Genomic DNA, 26,890 nt, shown 5'->3' with positions numbered 1-26,890 from the left:
CCCCCGCCTGCGCGGTGAGCCCGTCCGCCCCCCAGCTCGCACTCCCAGTGAGCCCGTCCGCGCGCCCTAGCCCCCCCGGCCTAGTGAACTCGCCCGCCCTCCTCTCACCCCTCACCGCCGAGCAAACCAGCCGGCCCCCTGCGGCCGCGAGGATGGGGGTGGCGGTCGCGCTGGGCTCCGGGGCCGCCCGGCTCTTCTTCTACCCGTCGCTGCTCTACACCCTGGTGCGGGAGCGGCTGCCCGGCTCCCAGCGGCCCTGGTTCCACCGCATCGACCGGGCCGTGCTGCTGGGGGCGCTGCCGCTGCGGGCACGGAGCCGCAGGGTAAGGGAGCACAGGGCGGGGGGCCCGGTCCGGGCGGGGGGCGGCGCGGGCTCTGGCTCTGCCGGCTCTGACTCTGTCTTCCCCCGCAGCTGGTGGAGGAGGAGAACGTGCGCGGGGTGCTCACCCTGAACGAGGAGTACGAGACCCGCTTCCTCTGCTGCTCCGCCCAGGTGAGCCGGGGACTGGGCCTGCCCCGCACCTGCGGGGCTCTCTGGGTCGGTGTGAGCGGTTGGGTGGGGAGCGGCCCGGCCCCCGGCAGCGCAGCGGCTGTCACGAGCCCCTGCACTTCTCCGCCCTGCCAGCTGGGTGGTAACTTCTCTCTCCGCGGGCAGAGTGGCCTGGACCGTTGAAAGGCTGCTGCCTTTCAGCCCAGGAAGAGCCGTTACTCCCCCGAAGGGAGAAGCTCCCTGTTCTGATCCCTCCTAATGCTTTCCAGACCTGTACTCGGCGTGCAAAGTTTGAGCGCTTTAAAGCGATTTCTAGTTGAACAGAGCTAAATGCTATATACTAAAATGTTTGCTGGGGGGAGTTTGGTTTGTGGAAAGGGAGTATTCAGTCCAGCCCTTTATTTAACACAGGAGTAATACATTAATTCAGTGCTGGAAAGAGACACGTCTAGTATAAATCCACTGAGTCGGTGCAGCACGTGCATTGTCAGCCCATGTTTCCATGGGTTGTCCTGAAGAAATTCCCCATAGAGGTTAGAGAGGTGTTTGGCGTCATGGCCTGTTTACTTTCGTGCCTCTTGTGAGAATACATAGAAGCAGGCCAGTTAGCATCTACTGTAGCTGTGACATCTGTCCAACAGAAACTGTACTAATCTGGCCATCATTTATTATGGGTGTGTAGTCAGTGTGCCTGGAGCTGTACAACACACAGTCCCTGCAGCCTGTTAGAGAAGACAGTTCAATCTTTCATACTACCTGGTGAGTGAAGATCAAATTTCAAACCATTATGGACAGTTCTAACTATTGAGTTCTGTACTTCTCTGGTGGGTGGACTTTGATGGACTTTGTTCACTAGTGACCTGGGCCAGATTTGAAACTATCTGTGAAAGGCTGTTTATGCCCTTGCCAATCCCTAGAGGTATCGAAACCTGCCGCATTACTGAAGCTCCAGAGAACCGCTGAAGCACAGTTACAACCAAGTATTTCTGACAATAGCAAGCAACATCAGTTTCACAACATCAGATGCTGAAAGTGACTAACAGTTGAAGTTAGAAGCTCTGGAGTAACATGATGCATGATTGGCGAATATGGAATAAACAGGGTAGTTCCTGCTGTAGAAATGGAAATGTATGAGTTAAGGGCTGTCTGATCTGCTTTCTTGTCGGACAGCAGCTACTGTCAGATGCCTCTGAGGAAGGAATAACACTACCTCTCAACATGTATTTTTGCCATACTGTACCACAAGGGAAATCTTTTTCTGCTCAGTCCAGTTGGGACTAGTTCCCACCCTAAAGAATGAGGGAGTTGAAAGTCCTGTAACATCCTTTGTAGTGTCTCTGGAGACAATATATTTAATACTTTAGTGGAATGTACAAAGCTGTTTCCTACTGTGATATCTTGCTGCAATAAATTCCAGAATACATAGCACCACAGCTCTATTCTTTTAGACTGAATTAAGACTTGATTTCTTCACCCACAAGCTGACAGTCAACATTCAGTTTAATACAATAACTTAAAAAAATGGTGGTGAGGAGGAAGAGAGCAGCAACATTGGAGGAGACAGAAGTTGAGGAGTATTCTACATTTCATTAAAATTTCTTCACGGGTTGTAGCATTGTTGCCGTAACTTCAGAGGGCACCTCTTGTTCCCAGATGGAGAGCCCAATTGGCTTTCTCTGTACCACTTAATGTATTAACCTCTCCTGTTACCCAGTACATCCATTCTTATGTTCTAGATAAGACCAGTGGTCCATCTAGCCTAGTATCCTGTGTCTGACTGTGGCCAGTGTGATATGCTTCAGAGGGAATGAACAGAACAGGGCAATTTAGAGTGATCCTCTCATCCAGTCCCATCTTCTGGCAGTTGGAGGCTGAGGGACTCCTGGAGCCTGGGGTTGCATCCCTGACCACCTTGGATACTAGCCACTGATGGACCTATCCTTTATGAACTTATTTAATTCTTTTTTGCACCCAGTTATACTCTTGGCCTTCATAATATCCCATGGCAATGAGTTTCACAGGCTGACTGTATTTTGCGAAGTACTTCCTTATGTTTGTTGTAAACCTGCTGCCTATTCATTTCATCTGGTGACCGCTAGTTCTTGTGTTATGTGAAGTGCTAAATAACACTTCCCTATTCACTTTCTTCATAGTGTTCAGGATTTTATAGACCTCTATCATATCCTCCCTCTGTCATCTCTTTTCTAAACTGAACACTTCTAGTCTGTTTAATCTCTCCTCATGTGGCAGCTGTTCTATACTCCTAATAATTTATGTTGCCCTTCTCTGCGCCATTTCCAATTCTAATTATCTTTTTTGAGATGAAGTGACCAGAACTGATTGAAGTACTCAAGATGTGGGTGTACAATGCATTTATAGAGGGGCATTGTGATATTTTCAATCTTATTTTCTATCCTTTTCCTAATGTATCTTAACATTCTGTTGGCTTTTTTTAACTGGTGCTGAACATTGAGCAGATGTTTTCAGAGAACTATCCACAATGACTCCAAGATCTCTTTTTTGAGTGGTAACAGCTAATTTAGACCCCATCATTTTGTGTGTATAGTTGGGATTATTTTTTCCAATGTGCATTGTTTGGCATTTATTACTGAATTTCATCTGCCATTTTATCATCCAGTCACTCAGTTTAATTAAACCCTTTTGTAGCTCTTCACAGTCATCTTTGGACTTAACTAGCTTGAGTAATTTTGCATAGTCTTCAGATTTTGCCACCTCACTGTTCACCCACTCTTCCAGCTCATTTATGCATATCTTGAACAGCACTAGTCCTGGTACAGATTCTTACGGGAACCTGCTACCCTCTGTCCACTGTGAAAACTCATAATTTGTTCCTATCTTTTTATTCCTATCTTTAAGCAGTTACTGATCCATGAAAGGACCTTCCATCTTATCCCATGATTGCTTACTTTGCTCAAGAGCCTTTGGTGAGGGATCTTGTCAAAGGCTTTCTGAAAGTCTAAAGCACACAATATTAACTGGATCACCTTTGTCCACGTGCTTCAGGACTCCCTCAAGAATTCTAATACATTGGTGAGGCATGATTTCTCTTTACAACATGTTGACTCTTCCCAACGTACCAGGTATGTCATAATTTTGTTCTTGATTATAGTTTCAACCAATTTGTAAGAGTACTGAAGTTATGCTTATCGGTCTGTAATTGCCAGGATCACCTTTAGAACCTTTTTTAGAACAGAGGATGATTTAAGCAATAGGTTATATACTATAGTTAGTAATTCTGCAATTTCATATTTGAAATTCCTTCAGAACTCTTGGGTGAATACTGTCTGGTCCCGGTGACTCATTACTGTTTAATTTATCAATTTCTTCCAAATTGTCTATTGACTCCTCAATCTGGGACATTTGTCACCTAAAAAGAATGGCTCAGGTGTGGGGATCTCCCCATATCCCCTGCAATGAAGACTGATGCAAAGAATTCATGTCTCTTCTCTGCAACAACCTTGTTTTCACTTAGTGCTCCTTCAACATCTCAGCCGTCCAGAGGCTCCACTGACTGGCAGGCTTCCTGTTTCTGATAGACTTAAAAAAAATGCTGTTAGTTTTTGTGTCCTTAGCTAGTTGCTTTTTTTAATTCTTGCTTGGCCTGCCTTATTACATTTTTAAACTTGACTTGGCAGAGTTCATGCTCCTTTCTATTTTTCTCTCTAGGATTTGATTCTCAATTTTTAAAGGATGCCTTTTTGCCTCTAACTGTGTGTTTTACTATGCTGTTTAGCCATCATGGCCCTTCCCCTTCCCCGCTCGTTTTGGGTTGGTTTTTGTTGTTGTTGGGGGAGGGGAGATGCATTTAGTTTGAGCCTCTATTATGGTATTTTTAAAACGTCTCCATGCAGTCTGCAGGCATTTCACTCTTGTGACTGTTCTTTTTAATTTCCATTGAACTAGCTTCCTCATTTTTGTGTAGTTTCCTTTTTTGAAGTTAAATACTGCTGTGGTGGGTTTCTTTGACATTTTTTCTCCTACAAGGATGTTAAACTTAATTATATTCTGGTCACTATTACTGAGCTGTTCAGCTATATTCACCTCTTGGACCAGATCCTGTGCTTTGCTTAGGACTAAATCCAAGATGTAGTCATTTAGTGTGTCTAGATATTTTATCTCTGCAACCCTTCCTTTGGTGACATATACCCAGTCAATATGAGGATAGCTGAAATCCCTATTATTGCATTTTCTGTCTGAGCATTTCACAATCACCATCCTGATTAGGTGGTCAATTGTATATTCCTACTGCTACACTTATTATTCAAGCATGATATTTCTATCCATACAGAGTCTGTGGTACAGTTTAATTCATTTAAGATTTTTATTTTGACTAGTTCACATATTAGTCCCACTCTCCCACCATCATGACCTTCTCTGTGATTCCTATATATTTTGTACCCTGGTATTACCACATCCCATTGATTAGAGTCCTATAACTGGAAGGGATCTTGAGAGGTCTTCTGGTCCAGTCCCCTGCACTCAAGGCAGGATTAAGTATTCTCTAGACCATCCCTGACCAGGTGTGTCACCAAGTTTCCATAATGCTTATTATATCAATATTCTCATTCAATACCAGGCACTCTAGTTCACCTAGCTTAATATTTAGACTTCTAGCATCTGTATGTAAGCACTTGTACATTTTGTCAATATTCAGTTGCTTGCCTTCATGTGTTTACATTTAAATGGACCTCTTTTACATCTGGCTGTTCCTCACTAGCTCCTACCTGTACTGTACCAATTTCTTTCCTGTCGTCCTTGTTAGGATATAGAGTTATCCTCTTTAATAATTTCATCCCTAAGGGACAGTTCTGCTTGAACCGTGTGCTCCTCTGCATCTGTCAGCTTTCCCCCAGCCCTTAGTTTAAAAAACCCGCTACAACCTTTTTTAACTGTATGTGCCAGTAGTCTGGCTCCATTTTGGCTTAGGTGGAGCCCATCCTTCCTGTGTAGGCTCCTCCTTTCCCAATAGGTACCCCAGTTCCTAATAAACTTAAAATCCTCCTCCCTGTACCATCATCTTATCCATGCATTGACACCTCACAGTTCTTCCTGGTCCTGCACATGGAACTGGAAGCTTTTTAGATAATGCTATCATGGAGGTCCTGGACTTCAATCACTTACCTAGCAGCCTTAATTTGGCCTCCAGGACCTCTTTTCCTTATGTCATTGATACCTACATCAGCCACTGACTCCTCCTCAGCAGCCTTCACACCCAGCAGGCAATTTACCAAGTAGTTTTCCTGATCATCAAAAACCCAATTATCTGTGTTTATAATAATCAAATCCTGTATTACTGTTATTTGGCTCTTCCTAGTAATTGGCAACAAAGAGTCCTGTGGCACCTTATAGACTAACAGATGTATTGGAGCATAAGCTTTCGTGGGTGAATATCCACTTAGTCAGACGCATGTAATGGAAATTTCCAGAGGCAGGTATAAATATGCAGGCAAGAATCAGTCTAGAGATAATGAGGTTAGTTCAATCAGGGAGGATGGGGTTCCCACCTCAGGAAGGTTATCCTCCATGTGCAAGGATACCATGATACCATCTGGAAGGAGGGTCCTAACTATGGGATTGTTTCCCTGTGCTCCAAGTCCTTCCAAGACTTTCATCTTCCTTAATAACATAGAAGTTGTCAGAGTGGGGATGGGACCATTCTATTGTGTGGTGGAAAGTCTCATCTATGTACCTGTCTTCCATATCTCCTACAGTTAAGCCACTCTGGCCTTAAGAGCATGTGCTGTGTCTCTGACGACCATGAGGTGTTTGCACTGCATGCACACTCATTGCACCTCCCCACAAGGCAGGTAACTGTACATGTAGCACTCAATGCAATAAACTGGATAGCCCCACTCTGCTGATGGACTTCTGCCTTCGTTATTTTTACTCTTGCAGGCTTTTGGGGGGGATTGAGGGATGGACAAAGAGGGAAGTAATTGGCTTAAGTTTAAAATGTTTGTTAGGTAAATCTGCCCACTTCCTCGCTAAACTCCGCCGCTCCTCTGGTTGCTTAGGAGCTGGCTTTTTAAACCCCTGAGTTAGCTCACCCCCTTGTCAAGAGATCTTAACGGGGTTAGGGATCAAAGGATAGCAGGCTAGAGCCTCCTGAGTAAGCTCTCAGCCTAGCAGGCTGCCTGGCTCAGTACACAGCCCCAACAGACCACACAACAAACTCATTCGCTCACACATCCTAAGGGTCACTGAGTGTTTTCTCTTTCACCTGGAAAACTCCCTCACAAAAGTTGTGTTCCTAGCGTCTAGTTTACACTCCCTTCTTTACCCTCTGATAACCATGACAAAGATTTTTCTCTCCCTTCCGTCATGTCCGATTTGTTCCTGTCTTGATTTCCCCCCACTAACCTTTACTCCCTTGCACTGCTGCTATACCTCCCTGCTGTCTTGATGGGGCCTACCCACTCTTCCACCCCAAGCTTGGTGACTGATTCAGTCCTTCTGTGTTTATTACAGGAGTGGGAGGCAATGGGAGTAGAGCAGCTGCGTCTCAGCACCGTGGACCTGACTGGAGTTCCCACATTGGAAAACCTGCAGAGAGGTGTTAAATTTGTACTGAAGCATCGGGAGTGTGGAAACAGTGTCTATGTGCACTGCAAGGCAGGACGCTCCCGCAGTGCCACCATGGTGGCAGCATATTTAATTCAGGTTAGAAGGCTTCTGTACTTAAAGGGGGCACATTTATACCCCAGGCTCCCTGGATAGACAAACTATTGCTGAGATAAGGGGCCATCTCCTCAACAAGTTGCTTCCATTCAGTAAATTCAGTTGAGTGGATGACAGGGGAAGCTGCTGCTGCATGGGCAACAGGGTACTGCTGGTGGAATTATGCACCAAAAAATTAAAAATTATTTAACAAAATTAAAATTTCTGCACACTATTTTAAAATTCTTCTAAATTCTGCATATTTTGTCAAAATAACACAATATAATCTCACCAGTTTCAATTATTTTGGGTCATTTATTTCAAAATACCTGTCAGCAAGTATGCCTGTAGCAATACAGATGACAAAAAAGATTCAGGAAATGTTTTTTGACAAATAGATTCCTTACTAGGCATATTAATACAGAATTCTGAGTAATTCATTTAAACTACAATACAGAACTATATTTCCCACACCCCTCAGAAGCAGAGCAAAGGCTTGGGGGAGTCAGGGGTAACAGAGGAGCTGAGGGAGAGGGAAGTAAATTGCTGGGAAGGAGCCTGGGTGTGAACTTGGAGGGCTGTTGGTTTTGGGTGGGGAAAAGTATGGAACAGGTTTTAGGGTGGGGGCAGGGAGGGATTGTTAGGGAGCTTCCCCTCTGCAGACCCTGACTGACCTCTAGCCTCTCCCAGTCAGGCACATCTGCCCTGTCAACAATGTGTCTCTGTGCCCTAACCCAGCCACTCCTATGGAGCTCTGCACCCCTCCCCTGTCCCTGTGTGTCTCTGCACCTACCTCTTCCTCTTCGCCCCCTCCCCCCGTGGCCCTGTGCCTCCATTCCCATTCAGCCCCTGAACTAGTCCGTCCTCCCCAATTAGCCCTTATGAGCCCCTCTCTGACCCACAGGCCCTGTCTCCTAACTTATCTTGACAAGTGCTGTGAAGGCAGCCCTCTCCTTGGTTGCAGGGAGCTGCAACTTTGTTCTATTGCAGGGGTAGGCAACCTATGGTACGGGTGCCGAAGGCGGCACGCGAGCTGATTTTCAGTGGCACTCACACTGCCTGGGTCCTGGCCACCAGTCCGGGGGCTCTGCATTTTAATTTAATTTTAAATAAAGCTTCTTAAACAGTCTGAAACCGTATTTACTTTACATACAACCATAGTTTAGTTATATATTATTGACTTATAGAAAGAGACCTTCTAAAAAGGTTAAAATGTATTACCGGCACGCAAAACCTTTAAATTAGAGTGAATAAATGAAGACTCAACACACCACTTCTGAAAGGTTGCTGACCCCTGTTCTATTGCTACAGCACCCTCTGGTAGTCAAAAGGCGGAACTGCAGACATTATTTTCTGGTTGGTGCTGCTGCTGTTCCTACACCATAGCGCCCTGTGGTGGGGAAAAAGGTGGAACTGCAGCAACATTTTGGCAGAAGCTTTTTTCTGCGTGAAAAATTAGAAATCTGCAGGGGCTCATTAAATATGCGTGCAGTCGTGCAAAATTCCCCCCAGGAGTAACAAAGGGTCTGCTCAGTGTCAGGCATGTCAAGAACTACACTTCTACCCTGATATAACCTGACATAACACAAATTCGGATATAACAAGGTAAAGCAGTGCTCCGAGGGGGTAGGGCTGCGCACTCCGGCAGATCAAAGCAAGTTTGATATAACACGGTTTCATCTATAATGCGGTAAGATTTTTTTGCTCCTGAGGACAGCATTACCTTGGGGTAGAGGTGTAATTTCCAATATTACGGTTGTATTGACTCTAGGCTGCATAGCCACTTGAGGAGAGGGAATGTTAAAGAGTGGCTAAATTCCAGGCTCATTGTGGATGAGCTGTTTGCCAGACACTCCCTCTGCTCATGTTGAGGGGGCAGGTAAGGCTGATCATGTCAAACGGCTAGATGAACTGGAACACAGGCTTCCTTTGATATTCCACTTCTTATCTCTGTGCACATTGACACGAGTATGGGAATGAGTCTCCTAGGGTTCTCAATTTCACCTACCCTGACAAATCACTACTTGCTGGAAGCAAAGTACTAGTGCATGTCACAACATGGTTTCATAAGAACATAAGAAAGGCCGTACCGGGTCAGACCAAAGGTCCATCTAGCCCAGTATCTGTCTACCGACAGTGGCCAATGCCAGGTGCCCCTGGGGGAGTGAACCTAACAGGCAATGATCAAGTGATCTCTCTCCTGCCATCCATCTCCATCCTCTGACGAACAGAGGCTAGGGACACCACTCTTACCCATCCTGGCTAATAGCCATTTATGGACTTAGCCACCATGAATTTATCCAGTCCCCTTTTAAACATTGTTATAGTCCTAGCCTTCACAACCTCCTCAGGTAAGGAGTTCCACAAGTTGACTGTGCGCTGCGTGAAGAAGAACTTCCTTTTATTTGTTTTAAACCTGCTGCCTATTAATTTCATTTGGTGACCCCTAGTTCTTGTATTATGGGAATAAGTAAATAACTTTTCCTTATCCACTTTCTCAACATCACTCATGATTTTATATACCTCTATCATGTCCCCCCTTAGTCTTCTCTTTTCCAAGCTGAAGAGTCCTAGCCTCTTTAATCTTTCCTCATATGGGACCCTCTCTAAACCCCTAATCATTTTAGTTGCTCTTTTCTGAACCTTTTCTAGTGCTAGAATATCTTTTTTGAGGTGAGGAGACCACATCTGTACACAGCATCTAGCTTGCTCTGCACTCTCCTGTAGAGTTATGCCTCTGGCTGCTCAGCTGTCTGCACAGAGATGGGCAATGGAAGCTGAATGGGTGACATGTTTCTTGACTTCATGTGCAAGTGGACTGCAATTAAATGTGTGAGGCAGCTGTCACATTTAATTTCCTAGATGATTCTGGCAGATTCTGTGGCTACTGCAGAGGGCCTAGTCCTGTGGTGGGCAAACGTTTTGGCCTGAGGGCAACATTGGGTTTCTGAAATTGCATGGCGGGCCGCTTAAGGGAGGCTGTGCCTCCCCAAACAGCCAGGCGTGGCCCATCTGACTCCCCCTTGCTTCTCACCCCCTGTTAGCCCTGTCAGGACTCCTGCTCCATCCAACCCTGCCTGTCCCCTGATGGCCCTGCCAGGACCCCTGCCCCATCCACCCCTATCCAACCCCCCCCCTCGTTTCTGACTGCCCCCCAGGGACCGCTGCCCTCTGACCAACCTACCTTCTGACCACCACCCTGAACTCCCTTGTCCCCTTACCACACTGCCTGGAGCACTGGTGGCTGGCAGCCCTGCTGCCTGGCTGGAGCCAGCTATGCCCCTGTGCAGTTGGGTCAGGCCACAGCTTTGCAGTTGCCCTGCTGCCCAGAGTATTGCACCGGCAGTGCAGTGAGCTGAGGCTGTGGGGGACAGGCCGAGGGCTAGCCTCCCAGGCCAGGAGCATCCCCCAGGCTAGCCTCCTGGGCCAGTAGCTCAGGGGCTGGGCAGGAGCATCCCGCAGGCCATAGTTTGCCTACCTCTGGCCTAGTCAGTACTCCTTGCTGTAATAAATCCTGATTGCTCATGGGAAGGGCTATGGGAAGCAGAGCCAATGAAGAGTGACTCGTGAGTGAGCAGCTAGCCAGATGAAGAAAGTGGAGCTCTCAGTGGGCAAGAAAGGGACCTTGCAGGGCTCAGGCTGATGGGAAGCTTGGTCTAACTAGAATTGCACAGTTTAACTGTTTCTTTAAATGCAAAATAAAATGCAGCACCAAGGGTAAGAAACTCAAGATTAGAATAAAATTGAAGTTCCCACAAACTGAGGCAGATTCATAACAACATAAACGGATATTGAAAATGAGTGCAACTGAGGAACGCTTTGGCATTTCTACATTTGTGCAGAAATCCCTTAGTACTGCATTCATTAGTGTTTGCTTGAGCAGCAGATGGAAGCAAGAGCAGAGTCAGTCTTTCACCTGTATTAGGAAAGCATATCAGGTAAAGTAAAGCTGATGGGTCTGACCAGGGGCCCTGTTATGATCAGGGCAGAAGTTGTCCACAAAAGCATGTGAATTTGGTGAGACATGGCTAAGCCCTACCCAATTCATGGCCATGAAAAGCATATCATGGACTGTGAAATCTGGTCTTGTGCACTTTTACCTTATACTATACAGATTTCACAGGGGAGACAGTGTTTCTCCATTTGGGGGTCCTAACCTAAAAGGGAGTTGTGTGTTTACAGTATTGCCACCCTTCTGTGCTGCCAGCAGCAGTACAACACCCCCCCCCCCAACCTTCTGACCCCCACCCCACAACTCTTTTGGGTCAGGACAACTACAATTACAACACTGAAATTTCAGATTTAAATAGCTAAAATCATGAAATGTACAATTTTTAAAATCCTATGACACTGAAATAGACCAAAATGGACCTTTGGTAGGGCTCTAGACGTGGAGCCTCAGGTAATCATTTGCACCCCTCTATTTGAGGGAGTGTCCTCTCAGGAGCTCCTATTGAGAGCTGGATGTTTCACTGAGGTAGGCAGGAGGTGATATTCAGTACAAGAAGGGGTAAAGTGAGTCACTTTCCTTGACCACCTAAACTAGGCTTTGGAAGAAAGCTAGCTCCTCCAGAAGCCTGTGTTGACCTATCTTTAGACAGAATGGATTTTCATTCAAGATTTCTGCCTTTCCAGCTGTACCAGTGGAGCCCTCAGGAAGCAATAGAAGCCATTGCCAGGGTCCGTCCTCACATCCTTGTTCGCCCCAGGCAGGTCCAGGTCCTGGAAAGATTTCACAGGAATGTGATTGCTGAGGCAGCTGCAGAGAGTCATCAAGAGCTACCAGAAACCATCCATCAGCTCCCCACAACAAGCACAAGTTCTTAGTGAACTAATAAGGAATGGACTGCTGCACAACCAATAAAGAACTTTTCAGGCGCACAACAGCAATGGGAAGCTTGTTTTTTTTCTTAACAGCTTCTGGCATCATGTCCTTACACATACAATACCTGACCCTAGGATTGCCAACTTTCTAACCAAACAAAACTGAATACCCTTGCCCTACCCCTTTGCCGAGGCCCTGCCCTGTTCACTCCATCCCCTCTGCCCCCCATCGCTCACTCTCCTCCACCCTTGCTCACTCATTTTCAGCAGGCTGAGGAGGGCCCCTTTTCGACCAGGTGTTCCAGTTGAAAACTGGACACTTGTTTCTGCACCCCACCCCCACCCCACACACACGCGTTAGAGCACCTGTAAGGGTTTGATCTACCCCTCCCACATCAGTGCCATTATTGCAGGTGACAAAGGGGTGTCAAACTCTTCTCGCATTAATACAGCCAGCAAAAAGAAACCATATCTTTGTCCCACCAGACACTTTTATTCAGGTTCTCACCTAAAGGGCTACAGTGCCATCAGGGAAGGCTGTGAGAAAATGAACTTTAGTTTCATCTTTAACCATCGTACAGCTCTGTCGTATAATGTCAGCAGGATGGGAGCCCCACTAGTGGGGCTAGAAACCAGCATTGGCACAGTAGTATTGTAAGGATAGTTTTCCTCTTTCTACTAGGTGGCAAAGTAGCAGCAAGTCCATCTCCCCTACGTTAGGGCAAAGCACCAAGTCAGGGCCTTGGACCCACCTCTGAAATCAGGCTACAGTACAGTCCACTTTAGTCAGTGCCTCTGGCCTAAAGCCGGTCCTGTAGCCTTAGCAAGAAACATTCATATTGGAGCCCCATTTCAAACTGCATAGAGCTTTTTTAGGGAGTGTACAGGGTGGCCATTCCCTGTGACAAGTGATGGCAGCAGCACATGCAGCCTCCTGAGCTATTACATTAAAAGGCTGTGACAAAAAGGGGTTGCTGCTCATGCTAGGGCTTGCTGGTGGTGGATAGTTCTAGACCTAAGAAACCTATCTGCTGCAATCTGAGCTTGAAACACAGCTTCATATCAGAGGATCATAGTAACACTATTTAGTCCATCTGGGATTTAAGATGCTGTAAGTCAACTTAGAGAGAGTGTACTGAAAGGGAAAACAGCCTCACATCCAGGAGACTCATACTGCCTGCACGCAGGGCTAAAGAGGAGGGAGCACTCTATGGTGCTGTGAGCTGGTCTTGTTGGGGCAAGTGCTAAGGAAACTGGGTGCCTCTAAGCTGCTCTACAGAATGTTCATGTTGTCTTGTCTGTGGACTTGTCACCTCAAGCCAGCACAAACTGCAGGTTAGTGAGCAGCACCTTGATGCCACTGGTGACAGTCACCACAGAGGTGGCAGGGTTGAGTTTGAAGGTGTTGGCATCTCCCTTTTTGTAACGATCCCGAAAGACATAGATGCTGCCATTACAACTGGCAATTTTCCAAAGGGATGGTACTGAGCTCCAGGCATCTGGCAGGCAGAGTCGGGTGAAGCTATCCAGGAGGGGATTATAGCACAGCAGCGAGTCCCCCTCAGCCACGATGAACACTAGGTCTTTATGCACAGCAGCATGCATGTGCCCTGCAAAAGGCAATACATAAGGCTTCACGTGGCACTTCTCTGTATTGGTGTCATAGCACTGAATGAGCCGGGAGGGCTTAGTGAAGAAGTCCAGATCATTCTCCTCCCCACCCAGCAGGTAAATGATACCATTGAGGTTGGCACCTGCAGCCCCAGAGACAGCTACTTCCAGCTGGCTGGTCTCTGTCCACACATTGTCTCGCACCCTGTAGTATATGACAGCATTGGAGAGTGTGTCCTGCAACGTCTTGCCCCCCAGTGAGTATATAGCATCCTTGCTGGGCACGGAGACAAGGGTGTGTTGGAGCCGGTCACGGGGCAGAGGAGCACACCATTCCCAGTCTACGGTGGCATTGTTACATTTCCACATGCGCCGTGGAATGGAGCCCCCTACGACATAGAGGTCACTGCCATGCTTGCAAGCTGCAGTGATCTGATGGCACAGGCTATTCTGGCCACTCACACTGATTGAGTCATCATCAGCACAATGCAGAGAGACAGCAAGTGAGTGCGTACGTGATGACTCCTTCCCGATCAGGTAGATGTGAACGTTCTCCCCAATCTCCTGAGAGAGAGAAGGGATTTTTGTCAGAATCCAGGTAGGAGTTGTGTCACAACACACATGCCAGCACCATCCAAAGCTCCATACCCTTTAGGGAGTTTTGGGGCCCAGTAGCTCTGTGTTAAGTCATCTCAGCCTCACTTGACTATAAGGTCTCAGGCTCCTACATCTTCCACCCCCTGTGCTTCAGGCCTTGTCTAGGCACCTTTTATCCCTGACCTGGTAAAATGAGCAGTGCCCTGCACCTGAATCAGGCTTCAGTTCAGTTAACGGCTAGGAAATGCTCAGGGAGCAGAATTATAGTCATGGGAATGCCAAGCCCTAAGCTTTCTAAACTGGCTCCTTATCTGTATACTTGGGGAACGCCAGGCTAATACCACTGATTAATTAACCCTATTGGAAAGAGCAGCCTCGAGGCTGAGGCCATTGACAGTACCTGGGGTTTTCTACCTATGTGCACACATTCCTGGTATTGAAGCCACAGCTTTTTCCAAACACTACAAGGTCACAAATGAGGGTAGGAGCCCTTCCTCAGTGAGTAGGGAACCAGAGCAGTATGATAACTGCATTAACCACAGGGCACAGCGGCCATCCATACCTTTAGACTGGATCGCAACACCTCCGAGAAGCCTGCCCTCTCCTCTTTGTTGAAGTTGATCCAGGTTTCTATGGCAACTGTTGGATTCTGTGAACATGGAACACCATCTGTAGTTTCAGAGACAAAAGAATTTACAATAAATTGACATACTATTCTCAAGGCATGAGCTGAACCACCACCCTCTTCTGCATAACCTCTTCCCACCGTGAGGACACCAATAAACCCTATCTTGAGCAAGAGTGAGGCTGAGGTTTATAAAACCTGGCTACTATGGCCAGCGGGAGCAACTAGGCACCTGTATCAAGTCTATCTGGTTCAACATCAGGAGACATTGCTTCCTGGGTGACACAGCAAATGTTCTATTTAAGTCAAAGTCAGTGAGCTAATGTCACAGATCTTAGCAAACACCCTTCATGGGCACTCACTAGGACTTCTGAGAGATCTTATTCTACTTCTAGCAAAAAGACATTTTTCTTTTACCTTAATTACACTACCTTAGGGGCCCGCTATAACATATTACCAAGGTTCAATACCGCTGTTTCGGCGAGGCGGCGCTGGGGAAGGAGGGTTTGTTTCTGCGGGGCGGGTGGCGCTGGGGGGAGGTGTCAGTGGGTTTCAGCCCTCAGCTGTTTTCTTTGGAGTAATATGGCCCTCGCTGCTTTACAAGTTGTGCAGGCCTTCCATAAACCCTTGTATCTTTAGTAAATTGCCAACAGCATGCTAGGTGATTGTATATATGACTGCCTGAGAGATCATCGCTCCCCCTATGCGGAATCCTCTCTAGATTCAGCTTTGATTGTGTGAGGCATGACATTCCTTCTGAAGGTTCCTTGACTCTGAAATCTGCTTCCTCAGGGCCTGACAGAGCCCCAAGTTAATTTGCATTCAATGCATTAGACAAGACCCACCTGTTTGCTCATAATGAGGGAGTTTATTCTGTTTAGGGTTGGATCCATTATTACTGGGATTGTCTAAATCACTGGCTCTAGCAACCAACACACAAGTTAAATGTATGGTTTTATTCTGGAAATGTGTCCAATGGCCTAGCAATGGACAAGTTTTATAAATAAAACATCATCTGCATTACATTTGTTTTAATGCTTATCATTAATGCTTGCTTATTTTCCTCGGGCTTCCACTAACTGGGCTGTAGTACAGGGAGTGCTTAAACTAACATAGTGCTTCTGCCTAACCGCACTATGGGTGTATTTCCATTTGGGGCCCATTTTACAGGCCTACCTGGGTAACACAATTGTACAAGGGGAAAAATCCCACCACAGGAGCCTTTAACCAGAACAATCAAACCAACCTAATCTGGGACCAAACATTAAAATACCATAATCCTAATCCTACGGTTACTGCATGGTGTCACTAAAGGTCAGAGTTAAGGCTGTTTAAGTGCCTTAACTGTTTTTTCTTACCTTAACATGTTTGGATTTCTTTTAAGTGTAACCTTAACTCTGAATTTCCTGGGTTTATAATCATAGAATCATAGACTTTAAAGTCAGAAGGGACCATTATGATCATCTAGTCTGACCTCCTGCACAACACAGGCCACAGAATCTCACTCACTCACTCCTGTATCAAACCCTAACCTATGTCTGAGCTACTGAAGTCCTCAAATTGTGGTTTAAAGACTTGAAGGTGCAGAGAATCCTCCATGAACTGACCCGTGATCCACGCTGCAGAGGAAGGCAAAAAAACCTCCAGGGCCTCTGCCAATCTGCCCTGGAGGAAAATTCCTTCCCGACCTCAAATATGGCGATCAGCTAAACCCTGAGCATGTGGGCAAGACTCACCAGCCAGACATCCAGGAAAGAATTCTCTGTAGTAACTCAGATCCCGTTCCATCTAACATCTCATCACAGGCCATTGGGCATATTTACTGCTAATAGTCAAAGATCAATTAATTGCCAAAATTAGGCTATCCCATCATACCATCCCCTCCATAAATTTATCAAGCTTAGTCTTGAAGCCAGATATGTCTTTTGCCTCCACGGCTCCCCTTGGAAGGCTGTTCCAGAACTTCACTCCTCTGGTGGTTAAACTGTCATCTAATTTAAAGTCTAAACTTCCTGATGGCCAATTTATATCCATTTGTTCTTCTGTCCACATTAGTATTCAGCTTAAATAATTCCTCTCCCTCGCTGGTATTTATCCCTTGGATATATTTATAGAGAGCAATCATATCTCCCCCAGCCTTTTTTTGGTTAGGCTAAACAAACCAAGCTCTTTGAGTCTCCTTTCATATGACAGGTTTTCCATTCCTCAGATCATCCTAGTAGCCCTTCTCTGTACCTGTTCCAGTTCAAATTCATCCTTCTTAAACATGGGAAACCAGAACTGCACACAGTATTCCAAATGAGGTCTCACCAGTGCCTTGCAGAACAGTACTAACACCTCCTTAGCTCTATTGGAAATACCTCACCTGGTGCATCCCAAGACCACATTATCTTTTTTCACGGCCATATCATATTGGCAGCTCATAGTCATCCTGTGATCAACCAATACTCCAAGGTTCTTCTCCTCCTCTCTTACTTCCAGCTGATGCGTCCCCAGTTTATAACACAATTCTTGTTATTAATCACTAAATGCATGACCTTTCACTTTTCACTATTAAATTTCATCCTATTACTATTACTCTAGTTTACAAGGTCATCCAGATCTTCCTGTATGATATCCCGATCCTTCTCTGTATTGGCAATACCTCCCAGCTCTGTGTCATCTGCAAACTTTATTAGCACATTCCCACTTTTTGTGCCAAGGTCAGTAATAAAAGGATTAAATAAGATTGATCCCAAAACCGATCCAAGGAACTCCACTAGTAACCTCCCTCCAGCCTGACAGTTCACCTTTCTGTATGACCCGTTGTAGTCTCCCCTTTAACCAGTTCCTTATCCACCTTTCAATTTTCATACTCATCCCCATCTTTTCCAATTTAGCTAATAATTCCCCATGTGGAACCGTATCAAATGCCTTACTGAAATTGAGGTAAATTAGATCCACTGCATTTCCTTTGTCTAAAAGATCTGTTACCTTCTCAAAGAAGGACATCAGGTTGGTTTGGCACAATCTAGCTTTTGTAAAATCATGTTGTATTTTGTCCCAATTACCATTGACCTCAATGTCTTTATCTACTTTCTCCTTCAAAATTTTTTCCAAGACTTTGCATACTACAGATGTCAAACGAACAGGCCGGTAGTTACCCAGATCACTTTTTTCTCCCTTTCTTAAAAATAGGAACTACGTTAGCAATTCTCCAGTCATATGGTACAACCCCTGAGTTTACAGATTCATTAAAAATTCTTGCTAATGGGCTTGCAATTTCATGTGCCAGTTCCTTTAATATTCCTGGGTGAAGATTATCTGGGCCCCCCAATTTAGTCCCATTAAGCTGTTCGAGTTTGGCTTCTACCTCATATGTGGTAGTATCTACTTCCATATCCTTATTCCCATTTGTCATCCTACCATTATCCCTAAGCTCCTCATTAAAGACTGCGGCAAAGTATTTGTTTAGATATTGGGCCATGCCTAGATTATCCTTAACTTCCCCCCCTTCCTCAGTGTTTAGCGGTCCCACTTCTTCTTTCTTTGTTTTCTTCTTGTTTATATGGCTATAGAACCTTTTACTATTGGTTTTAATTCCCTTTGCAAGGTCCAACTCTACATGGCTTTTGGCCTGTCTCACTTTATCCCTACATGTTCTGACCTCAATAAGGTAGCTTTCCTTGCAGATCACTCCCATCTTCCACTCATTGTAGGCTCTCTGCTTTTTCTTAATCACCTCTCTGAGATGCTTACTCATCCAGTTTGATCTACAACTCCTGCCTATGAATTTTTTCCCCTTTCTTGGGATGCAGGCTTCTGATAGTTTCTGCAACTTTGACTTGAAGTAATTCCAGGCCTCCTCTGCCTTTAGATCCACAGGTTCTTCAGTCCAATCCACTTCCCTAACTAATTTCCTTAATTTTTTTTAAAGTTAGCCCTTTTGAAATAAAAAACTCTAGTCACAGATCTATTTTTGTGTATCCTTCCAGTTTAGTTTAAACTGAATTAGCTCATGATTGCTTGAACCAAGATTGTTCCCTACAACCATTTCTTCTATGAGATCCTCACTACTGTGGAAGTAGGGAAAGAATTAACAAGGATTTGAAGGGGATCTTAATGCATGTCAATCAGTTAGCAAGAGTCAGGCTAGTAGTTAGCAAGAGTTAGGCCACACTGTAACCCTAATGACGTGAGACTTGTAGAAGGGAGGATGGTGTGAGGCGAGAGGGAAAGAAACTGTGTGAGACGTTATTACGACCTTGCAACTGATAATCAAATATGTAGACTGGCGTCTCCTAGAAGTGAGAAAAATAAGATAGCAGGATGGCTTATGTATAAACAAAATGCAGTTGTTGCTCATTATTGTCTGTATTATTGCTTGTTATTGTCTGTAACAAAGGTATAAATGCTTGCTGTAATTGTTTACCTGTTGAGAGACCTGTCTGGGACTGGGGCAACCCTGTGTCCTAGGGCACTCCCTCCCTCTATTGTAATTACTGGAGAAATAATAAAGTATTTGATTTTGCTGCACCCAAAGAAAAAGCGAGAACTGAGTTTTTCTCTGACACTACTCACCAAAACCAAATCTAAAATGGCATCCCCTCTTGTTGGTTCAGCAACTACTTGGTGAAGGAATCCAACAGCTATCGCATTCAGGGAAATCTGAGCCCTATTATTATTACTAGCACTTGTCCTCCAGGCTATATCTGGGAAGTTAAAGTCTCCCATGATCACACAATTCCCATTAGTATTTACTTCATTAAAAATATTAAAGAGATCTCTATCCATATTCAACTCAGATCCCGGTGGTCTATAGCACACCCCAAGCACCATCCCAGGGGAGGCTCTAGTAGCTTTCTTCCCCAATGTGATTTTTGCCCAGACACACACAGTCTTATCCATTCCATCCCTTCTTATTTCTTTATAGTCTACCTCATCATTGATATACAATGCTACTCCACCACCTTTGCCTTTATTTCGGTCTTTCCTGAACAGCACATACCCTTCAATACCTGTACTCCAGTCATGACTACTATTCCACCCGTTTCTGTTATCCCTATAATATCTGCTTTCACTTCCTGCACCAGTAACTCTAGTTCCTCCATTTTGTTACCTAGGCTCCTCGCATTGGTGTACAAACATCTTAATTTTTGCTGTTTGGCTTCGCTCACATTCTTTACCCGATTAGGCACAGACATTCTACTGCCAGTATCACCCATTAGACTGGTATCTACACTACCCTTCCTCCTTGTGTCCATTCTCCTACCCACGGCTGTATCCTTTCTTACTTCATTTTCTTCCTTCTTGATGTTAAAATCCGGCGTGGAGATTACCTGGACATCTCCCAACCAAATGCATGTTTTTAGGGTAATTACAAACAAACTGTAGGTTTTTTGTACCCTTGAGTTACTGATATACACTTTCAACCCTAACTCCATCTGAACAGTTTGTCTGTGGATTTCGTAAGTTTTTTTAAATTAAAAAGTTTCATACACGCCCTAACTTAGAAAATGCTACCATGCGATATTTCTAACGATTTGCAGATATTCAGTATCAATCTTATTTTTTTTTTAATTTTAACTTTTATGGATAGATTCACCAGTACCTCCAAAGCAGTGCACAGCTGCCAGCGAGGGTGTGTGCACAGCTGCCAGCGAGGGTGGGTGCACAGCTGCCAGCGAGGGTGGGTGCACAGCTGCTTTGCCTCGCTGGAGCAGCGCAAAGCACCCAAAGCATTCCGGTGAATCTGGCCCTTAATTTGCAGTTGACTTATTGGAGGGCTGTGTTAATTAAAATACTGCTAAGCAAAGAGCACCAGGGCCAGTATCACTGAATTTTAAGGACTTCCCCATAGTCCTGCCTGAATTACCCTGGCAGTGCTGTCTCAACACATTATAGAGCCATCAAAGCAGTACCACGGGGAAGCCTTTCAAGCCCTGATGCCAAGCCAGCATGAAGCCATAGAATTTTTAAAGAGCAGTGGCAGATGGGCCAAGCAATCTACCAGTGAGAACTCTTGACATGTGTCCGCTCTCCTTCATACCACTGACTCACTGCAACCAATAGGCTCCACTTGAGTTACCTGTCTAGTGTATACAATCCTAACAATTAGATACAATTGTTTATTACTACACTAAAGATATACCCTACTTTCTTCAAATATGGCCTATGCATAAAATTTCAATTAATTTTAAGTATATGGAAAGTTTGAAGTGTCTGCATTATTATTCTAGTGTTAATATCATTTAGGACAAAGAAAAGGCATATTAAGAAATGTAACAAAGGACCACATATTTAATTAATTTTAACAAACAAATTAACAGATTTACTTGTAAATACTTTGAAAATTCATTCTGTAGTAGCAGAATGTGCAGTAAAATTGGGGATGATGTACTGTATTTTTCACGCAAACAAGACATTGAAGCCCTGCTTTAAGTAAAAAATGGTACCCAACCTTAATTATGGAGTCGCAACCAGCACCTCCATAATACCAGAAGGAAAAAGACAGTAGGGAGAATGAAAGGGCTGGAATTAATCATGACTCAAATGGCTGAAATACTGGGCACCATCTCTAGATATGTTTTCCAAAAGAAGTGAAGTTCAGGTAACTAAGACAGGAGAAAGCCCCTGTAAAAATAGCTCTTGCTAAAAAGATAAGGGAATCTTTGGAAGATGAACATATACACAATAGTGGAACAACATGCATCCCAAGCTGTTAAGGGAGCTAGCAAACAGACTTAACGTACCATTGAGTTATTTCTGGAAAAATCCTGCAAACATTCCAAAAATCTGAAGAAAAGCACATACAATTATAGGCTCCCCTACACAAGCTATGTGGCTTCACTGCCTACTGAAAGCCCTACAATATGAGTGGAGCAAAGAGTCTTCTATAGGAAACCAACTTAATACGACACAACACATGTTTGGCACTTTACGGACAAACGAATCCAGCTCTGAAATGCTTTCTACTGAAATTGACAATTATTTGAGGTAACTCATAGTATTATTGAAAATACCACATAGGATGGAAGCTCAACAGTTCGTTGAAGGTTAATAAACTAGAGCTGAGATATCAGTGAGCAGGGACCCCCATAAGGTTTAATGCCAAGCATCCCCTGAAACCTATGAGGTTGGAGGTTGTTACCCTTTCCCCAGGAACTGCTGTGAGATAGACAATATGGCCATTTTACCAGCATCTTTTATGTTAATGTAGCTATTGCTCAAAGGTTGGATGCTTCATTGCCAGCTGCAGTTACCAAGGCTTCTTTGAGTAAGTTATGCTGGATGGTTTGCTATGGGAAGACTTACTTTGATCAGTCTCTGAATAAGATAGTTGGATCCTCTGAATCCCATCCTGCTGTCCTTCAAAGCCACCCTGCTGGTTGTTCAGATAATTCCCACAAACCTGAGACAGCCACCCCAATTCTCTCTCCACACCCACATCCTGGCTGGTCTCATAAGCCCCCTGTGCCTACCTGTAAGGATGTCTGTCAGCAGGCGGAGAGGTAGGTGCAGGAACTCCTCTGTATCCTGAAGCTGTGACAAGTGTGACTTGGCACAGTGCTTTGCAGCGGTGTAGAGCTCCATGTCACTGTGTTGATCTGCCAGCCACATAACCTGAAGACAGTTCCTCACCTGCACCGTGCGGGCCAGGAAACGGGAGCACTCCTCAAAAAGGGCAGTCAGCTGGTACATATCTGCCACCTCATACGTTTCCTGCAACTCTTCTGCCCGCAGCTTTACAGTCCCATGGTAAATATAGTCCACCAGAAGTTGGAAAACACTCTCACTAACATCTTGCAGCTCAATCACCCTGTTGTGGGCCTCCTTCAGGTTGGAAGTGAACATGGAACGAAAGAAGCAGCTCTGAGCTGAGAGCACTAGACGGTGCAGCTGGAATTCTTTGCCTTCCACTGAGATGGTAACGTCAGCAAAGAGCTCATCCTCCAGACAGAGCTTCATAATACCCTGAGCTACGCGGCCTGAGTGAGAACGGTCAGTGAAGGTGTAGTTCACAAAGTAGTTCTCTTCTGTGGAGGAGCCCCCAGTCTCCTCCGATGAGTCCATGTTGCTGCACAGATCTGACCTCCAGCAATCTGTAAAACAATGGCAGTGAGACTCTCCCCCTCAACTAACAAGATCATGCAACTCAGGGAGCATGCAACTTCAAAAGCCAAGAGGAGTCGATGGGTAGCCAAACAAACTGCAGCCTAAGTAACATAGCTACTAGAAACTTCCACCTGATCTGCAGTGCTTCCTTATAAGTGCAGCACATGAGGTGATGTGATTAAAACTGCCACAGCTCTCACTACAGTGGTAGCCTCATGCAACAGTGGAATCCCAATATTCCAATCCCTGGAATTAGCAAACACAATTACCCTTTCCATCCCCATCTCAGCATCCTAGTGAAATACAGCAAAAGAGATCTAAGGTATGTAGAGGACATATCCAGCAACCCAAATCATGAATCTCTCATTTACAACAGAGGGGGCACATGAAAGAAATTTCAGAATTTATGACTCTAATAAAGTCAGATTCGTTCTTCTCACATTGCATACTCCCCACCTCCGGTTTCATAACAGGGATTTCTGAAACCAATAAAGCAAGGAAAAGATGGTAATATTAGTGTGGGCAGGTCAGATGCAAACAAGGTTGAGGCATGGTGTGTTGGTAAAGAGCAGAAGCAGCAGTTAATAGCATGACTAGGTGCTAATTACCATATGCAAATGAGGTGATGTATGTGTAGAGGTAACATATATTGGGAGTTTATTTTTCTGAAAATAAAGTGGGAGAAGAGTCATGCCAGAACTGACCAGGAGCCCTCAAACTACCCAGATGAGAAACTTGCCAAGTGCCTGACAGTTGCATTAAATTTGTATGAAGTGCCCTGCATCTTCAATATGAGATACAACCTGCAGAGACTACTCCTCCCAGGCAACTTGGATCAGATAATCAAGAACAATAGAAAGGCATCACATTTCAAACCAGATGTTATTAGCCATACTCTCCATTAGCAGCAGGGCAAGGTCAAAAGAAGCAATGGTGTTTCTTTGGCAGGCATCTCCTCAGGAGCAGGAGGAGAGATACGTCTCTGTCACAAAGAAGAGCTGCTGCAGAGAGGGGTGGTAGCTACCTCTTTACTTCACTGGTGATGCTTTTGTGCAACTGGAGGGTTTTGGCATCAGCAGTAGATGCATCCCAGCAATAGCAGAACATAGACAAGCTTCTTACAATTGGGACTATGCTCACTCAAAACTCATTTTCACCCCTCAGCGAGAGACTAAATTTCTAGCCCCAACTCTAGTGGTCCATAATGTTAACATTCAATCTTAACCATAGCAGCTATCTCTGCATCATCATTTTTCAATGATTTCAATAAGATGATTTCATCCAAGAAGTTTGCAATTGCTGTAGTCCTTCGGTTGAAGATATAGGGCCACAATTGTTCAACTCAGTCTGTAATTTAGAAGCATTCCTGAGGGTTCTTTGCTGAAACTAACACACACACACACACACACCAGTTTCCATGAGCAACACTTCCTATCATTTCTGGTTGTCAAGAAGATCCTCTATTCTGGAGAATGATAACCTTGCCTCAGCTATAAGCATCTTTGTTACTTCTCAGCTGGACTACAGCAGCATAACATACCTGGGCATGAAACCATCAAGCTTTTGGAATCTCTAACTAGTACAGAACTCAGTACTTCTCAGCAAAACAGGCCAACACAGCTACATCAAACCTGTCCCTGCTCTCTACAGTGTCCTCCCATAGGCAATTTCAAGTCAAAGTAAAGGTTTGGTTCCTTATCTTCAAGGCACTCAACAACCTGAGCCCAGGATACCTAAAAGATCACCTGAAGTGCCAGGATAAGAACGGTGATCGGCAACGTCACTCTTCAGGCACCATGAACTTTTACTGAAAGGGTAATGCTCACTTGTGTGGAAACAGACCTTCTCAGACTGTGGAACAAACTCCCACAGGAACTAAGGACCATCACAAACCTCATCACCTACTCCAAGTGCAAAGTCCATTTTTTCAACCGTGCCTTCTCCAATATGAATACAAAGCAGCATGTTCTTATTAAAAAGCTGTACCAAAACAACACACTGCAATGCACACATAGCTTCCTTCTTGGGGAGAGGATGAGAAAAAGAATGAACTACATGTGACAGATGCTAATCATGTCATTTAATGCACTGTTGGAAGGTGTTCAATGCCTGCAATGATGAAGGTGATTTACCTATATAGAAAATAAAATAGATATCAACAGTCATTTTCCTTTTCTCTTGTCTAAAATAAAGAATCCACCAGGGAAACGACATTTTAGTACTACTATTAAAAACTACAGTGGAAGCAGAATAAAGGCTGCAAAAACAAGTGCACAAATTCTGATGCTAAAGGTGACTTTTTCCTCATAACATTAACTTGACCACATATCATGTGCAGGATTTTTCAGAGATTGGGGAGTCATATAATCTTCAGATAAAGACTGGTGGTAAAATACAGAATGGGAGGATCCACTTTCATGCTTTCTTCTATACCATGTGCTCATGAGCATTATTTCTTAGCATCACTCAGAGACCTCCAATAACAATTTCAATTTCCATCTCCATGGTGATGATACTCAGATCTACTTCTGTCTTTTCCGGTGAAGGGCAGTTTGGCTGGGCAGGTCTGGGATCAGCTGGAGAGTCTGTCTCTCCCACATTTCTTCATGGAGGCCTCAACAATTTAAGCTCATCTTTCCTCCTATATCTTCCCCATGTCTCCCATTATCTATCACAGTTGACAACACCATTGTTTATATTACTTACATGATCAGGGAGTCATCTTAGGCCCTTCCCTCTCCCACCACTTTTTTCTCTGTCCCAACAGCTAACACACTTTTACAAGCCCTGATTATTTCCCAATTTGATTACTGTAACCTCCTCCTCTTTCACCTTCCTACTACCCATATCATTGCTCCCTCCAGTGCATCCAAGTTGTGGCTGAGAGACTAAAAAAACTATTAATGATTTTATTGAATTTCATATAAGTAATTATGCAATCAATCCAAGGAAGAGAGGGATGGAGCTACCCCCAAGAAGAGGGAAAGAACTGATGAAAAAAGAAACAAAGGAAAAAGTGATGAAAAAGTGGAGTGCTTCACAGGTTGTTTGATGAATGAAGAGCATATGAATTCAAATGTGACAGAGCTTTACTTCTTGTGACAATGGATAATTGATCACATCAGGGAATAAAGATTACATCTTTCAAATTGTATGAGTCTTTTGTATGCTGTACTTCCAAGCCCACCAAATCAATGCTGATCCCATCCTGGGAGTGCGGAAGGCGCCTGGAAAAGCGGTCCCCTCTCTGGATCTTTCCTGCCTCCTTTCATCCAGCCCTTCAGCACTGACTGAGGTTTACCGTCAAGTAAGGCCTCGGACAACACCAGACTGGCCTGCACGCCGCTGCTGCCCTCCTGTCCACGCCTCCTACCCCGGGCTTCCCCTGCATGCACGGCACACTGCCCACAGGGCTGAAATACCAGTCCCAAACTGGCCTGTGGCCGCCCCTCCGCTCAGAAACCTGCTCCTTCCGAGTCCCCCAAGGCACGTGAGTCCAGCCAAACCGGGGCGGCCCCCCTCGCACCTCCCGCCAGCCAAAGCCCCTTCTCCAGCCGCTGGGCCAAACCGCGGCCCCCACCTCCCCTTGCCCGCCACCCCGCTCGCCCTTTGGGACAGGAAGGCTCCTTCCCCTAGGCGCGGCCCATCCTGGACCCGGAGCCAGCGCCCGCCGCTCCCCACCGAGGGTGCCCAGCAGCCCGGGCGAGGGTCGCGGCTACGGCCCTCCCGCGCTGGGGAAGGGCGGTGGCACTAAGGGGAAAACCCCGCGCGGACTCAGCCTGGGAAACGCGCCCGCCCCGCGAGGGTTCCCACCTGCGACTCTTCCCTTCATGCCGCCGGCCCGGCCGGAACCTCCCACCAGCCTTCCGGGGAACCTCACAACGGCTGCACCTTCCTCTTCCGCATAGCGACGCGTCCGGCACTTCCGGTCAATTTACCGGAAACTCCCGGAGAAACTGACGACTGTGGCA

At 45.4% G+C, this 26,890-nt stretch overlaps 2 protein-coding genes across 5 annotated transcripts; one reads left to right on the top strand and one right to left on the bottom strand.

Moving 5' to 3' along the window:
- Positions 1 to 44: 44 nt before the first annotated feature.
- PTPMT1 (protein tyrosine phosphatase mitochondrial 1) lies at positions 45 to 12,278 on the top strand. Of its 2 annotated transcripts, XM_045015494.1 has the most exons (5): positions 45 to 323; positions 413 to 493; positions 6,223 to 6,318; positions 6,980 to 7,171; positions 11,804 to 12,278. In XM_045015494.1, exons 1-5 carry the CDS (start codon positions 153 to 155, stop codon positions 11,993 to 11,995), a joined length of 732 nt encoding a protein of 243 aa, XP_044871429.1. In that variant the 5' UTR covers positions 45 to 152; the 3' UTR covers positions 11,996 to 12,278. The 2 variants fall into 2 exon arrangements, with proteins under 2 accessions (XP_044871429.1, XP_044871430.1); XM_045015495.1 differs by lacking the exon at positions 6,223 to 6,318 and having other exon boundaries at positions 52 to 323; positions 11,804 to 12,077.
- Positions 12,279 to 12,463: 185 nt separating this feature from the next.
- Positions 12,464 to 26,890, bottom strand: KBTBD4 (kelch repeat and BTB domain containing 4). 3 transcript variants are annotated; one of them, XM_045015490.1, is made up of 4 exons: positions 26,733 to 26,890; positions 22,286 to 22,906; positions 14,763 to 14,869; positions 12,464 to 14,167 (listed from the first exon to the last, which is right to left on the bottom strand). In XM_045015490.1, exons 1-4 carry the CDS (start codon positions 26,749 to 26,751, stop codon positions 13,307 to 13,309), a joined length of 1,608 nt encoding a protein of 535 aa, XP_044871425.1. In that variant the 5' UTR covers positions 26,752 to 26,890; the 3' UTR covers positions 12,464 to 13,306. The 3 variants fall into 3 exon arrangements, with proteins under 3 accessions (XP_044871425.1, XP_044871427.1, XP_044871426.1); XM_045015492.1 differs by lacking the exon at positions 26,733 to 26,890 and adding an exon at positions 26,601 to 26,683; XM_045015491.1 differs by lacking the exon at positions 26,733 to 26,890 and adding an exon at positions 26,107 to 26,422.

The sequence above is a fragment of the Mauremys mutica genome, chromosome 4 (genome assembly GCF_020497125.1).
Source record: "Mauremys mutica isolate MM-2020 ecotype Southern chromosome 4, ASM2049712v1, whole genome shotgun sequence".
Taxonomy (NCBI): Eukaryota; Metazoa; Chordata; order Testudines; family Geoemydidae; genus Mauremys; species Mauremys mutica.
The sequence above is the reverse complement of the archived record's forward strand: the minus strand, read 5'-3'. Positions and strand labels throughout refer to the sequence as shown.

Coding starts and splice junctions, on each gene's coding strand:
- PTPMT1 (XM_045015494.1), top strand. CDS start 153: ATGGGGGTGGCGGTCGCGCTGGGCTCCGGGGCCGCCCGGCTCTTCTTC. Junction 324..412: donor TGCGGGCACGGAGCCGCAGG/GTAAGGGAGCAC, acceptor CTTCCCCCGCAG/CTGGTGGAGGAGGAGAACGT. Junction 494..6,222: donor TCCTCTGCTGCTCCGCCCAG/GTGAGCCGGGGA, acceptor TATCTCCTACAG/TTAAGCCACTCTGGCCTTAA.
- KBTBD4 (XM_045015490.1), bottom strand. Junction 14,870..22,285: donor GCTGACAGACATCCTTACAG/GTAGGCACAGGG, acceptor CTGAAACTACAG/ATGGTGTTCCATGTTCACAG. Junction 14,168..14,762: donor TGTTGCGATCCAGTCTAAAG/GTATGGATGGCC, acceptor TCTCTCTCTCAG/GAGATTGGGGAGAACGTTCA.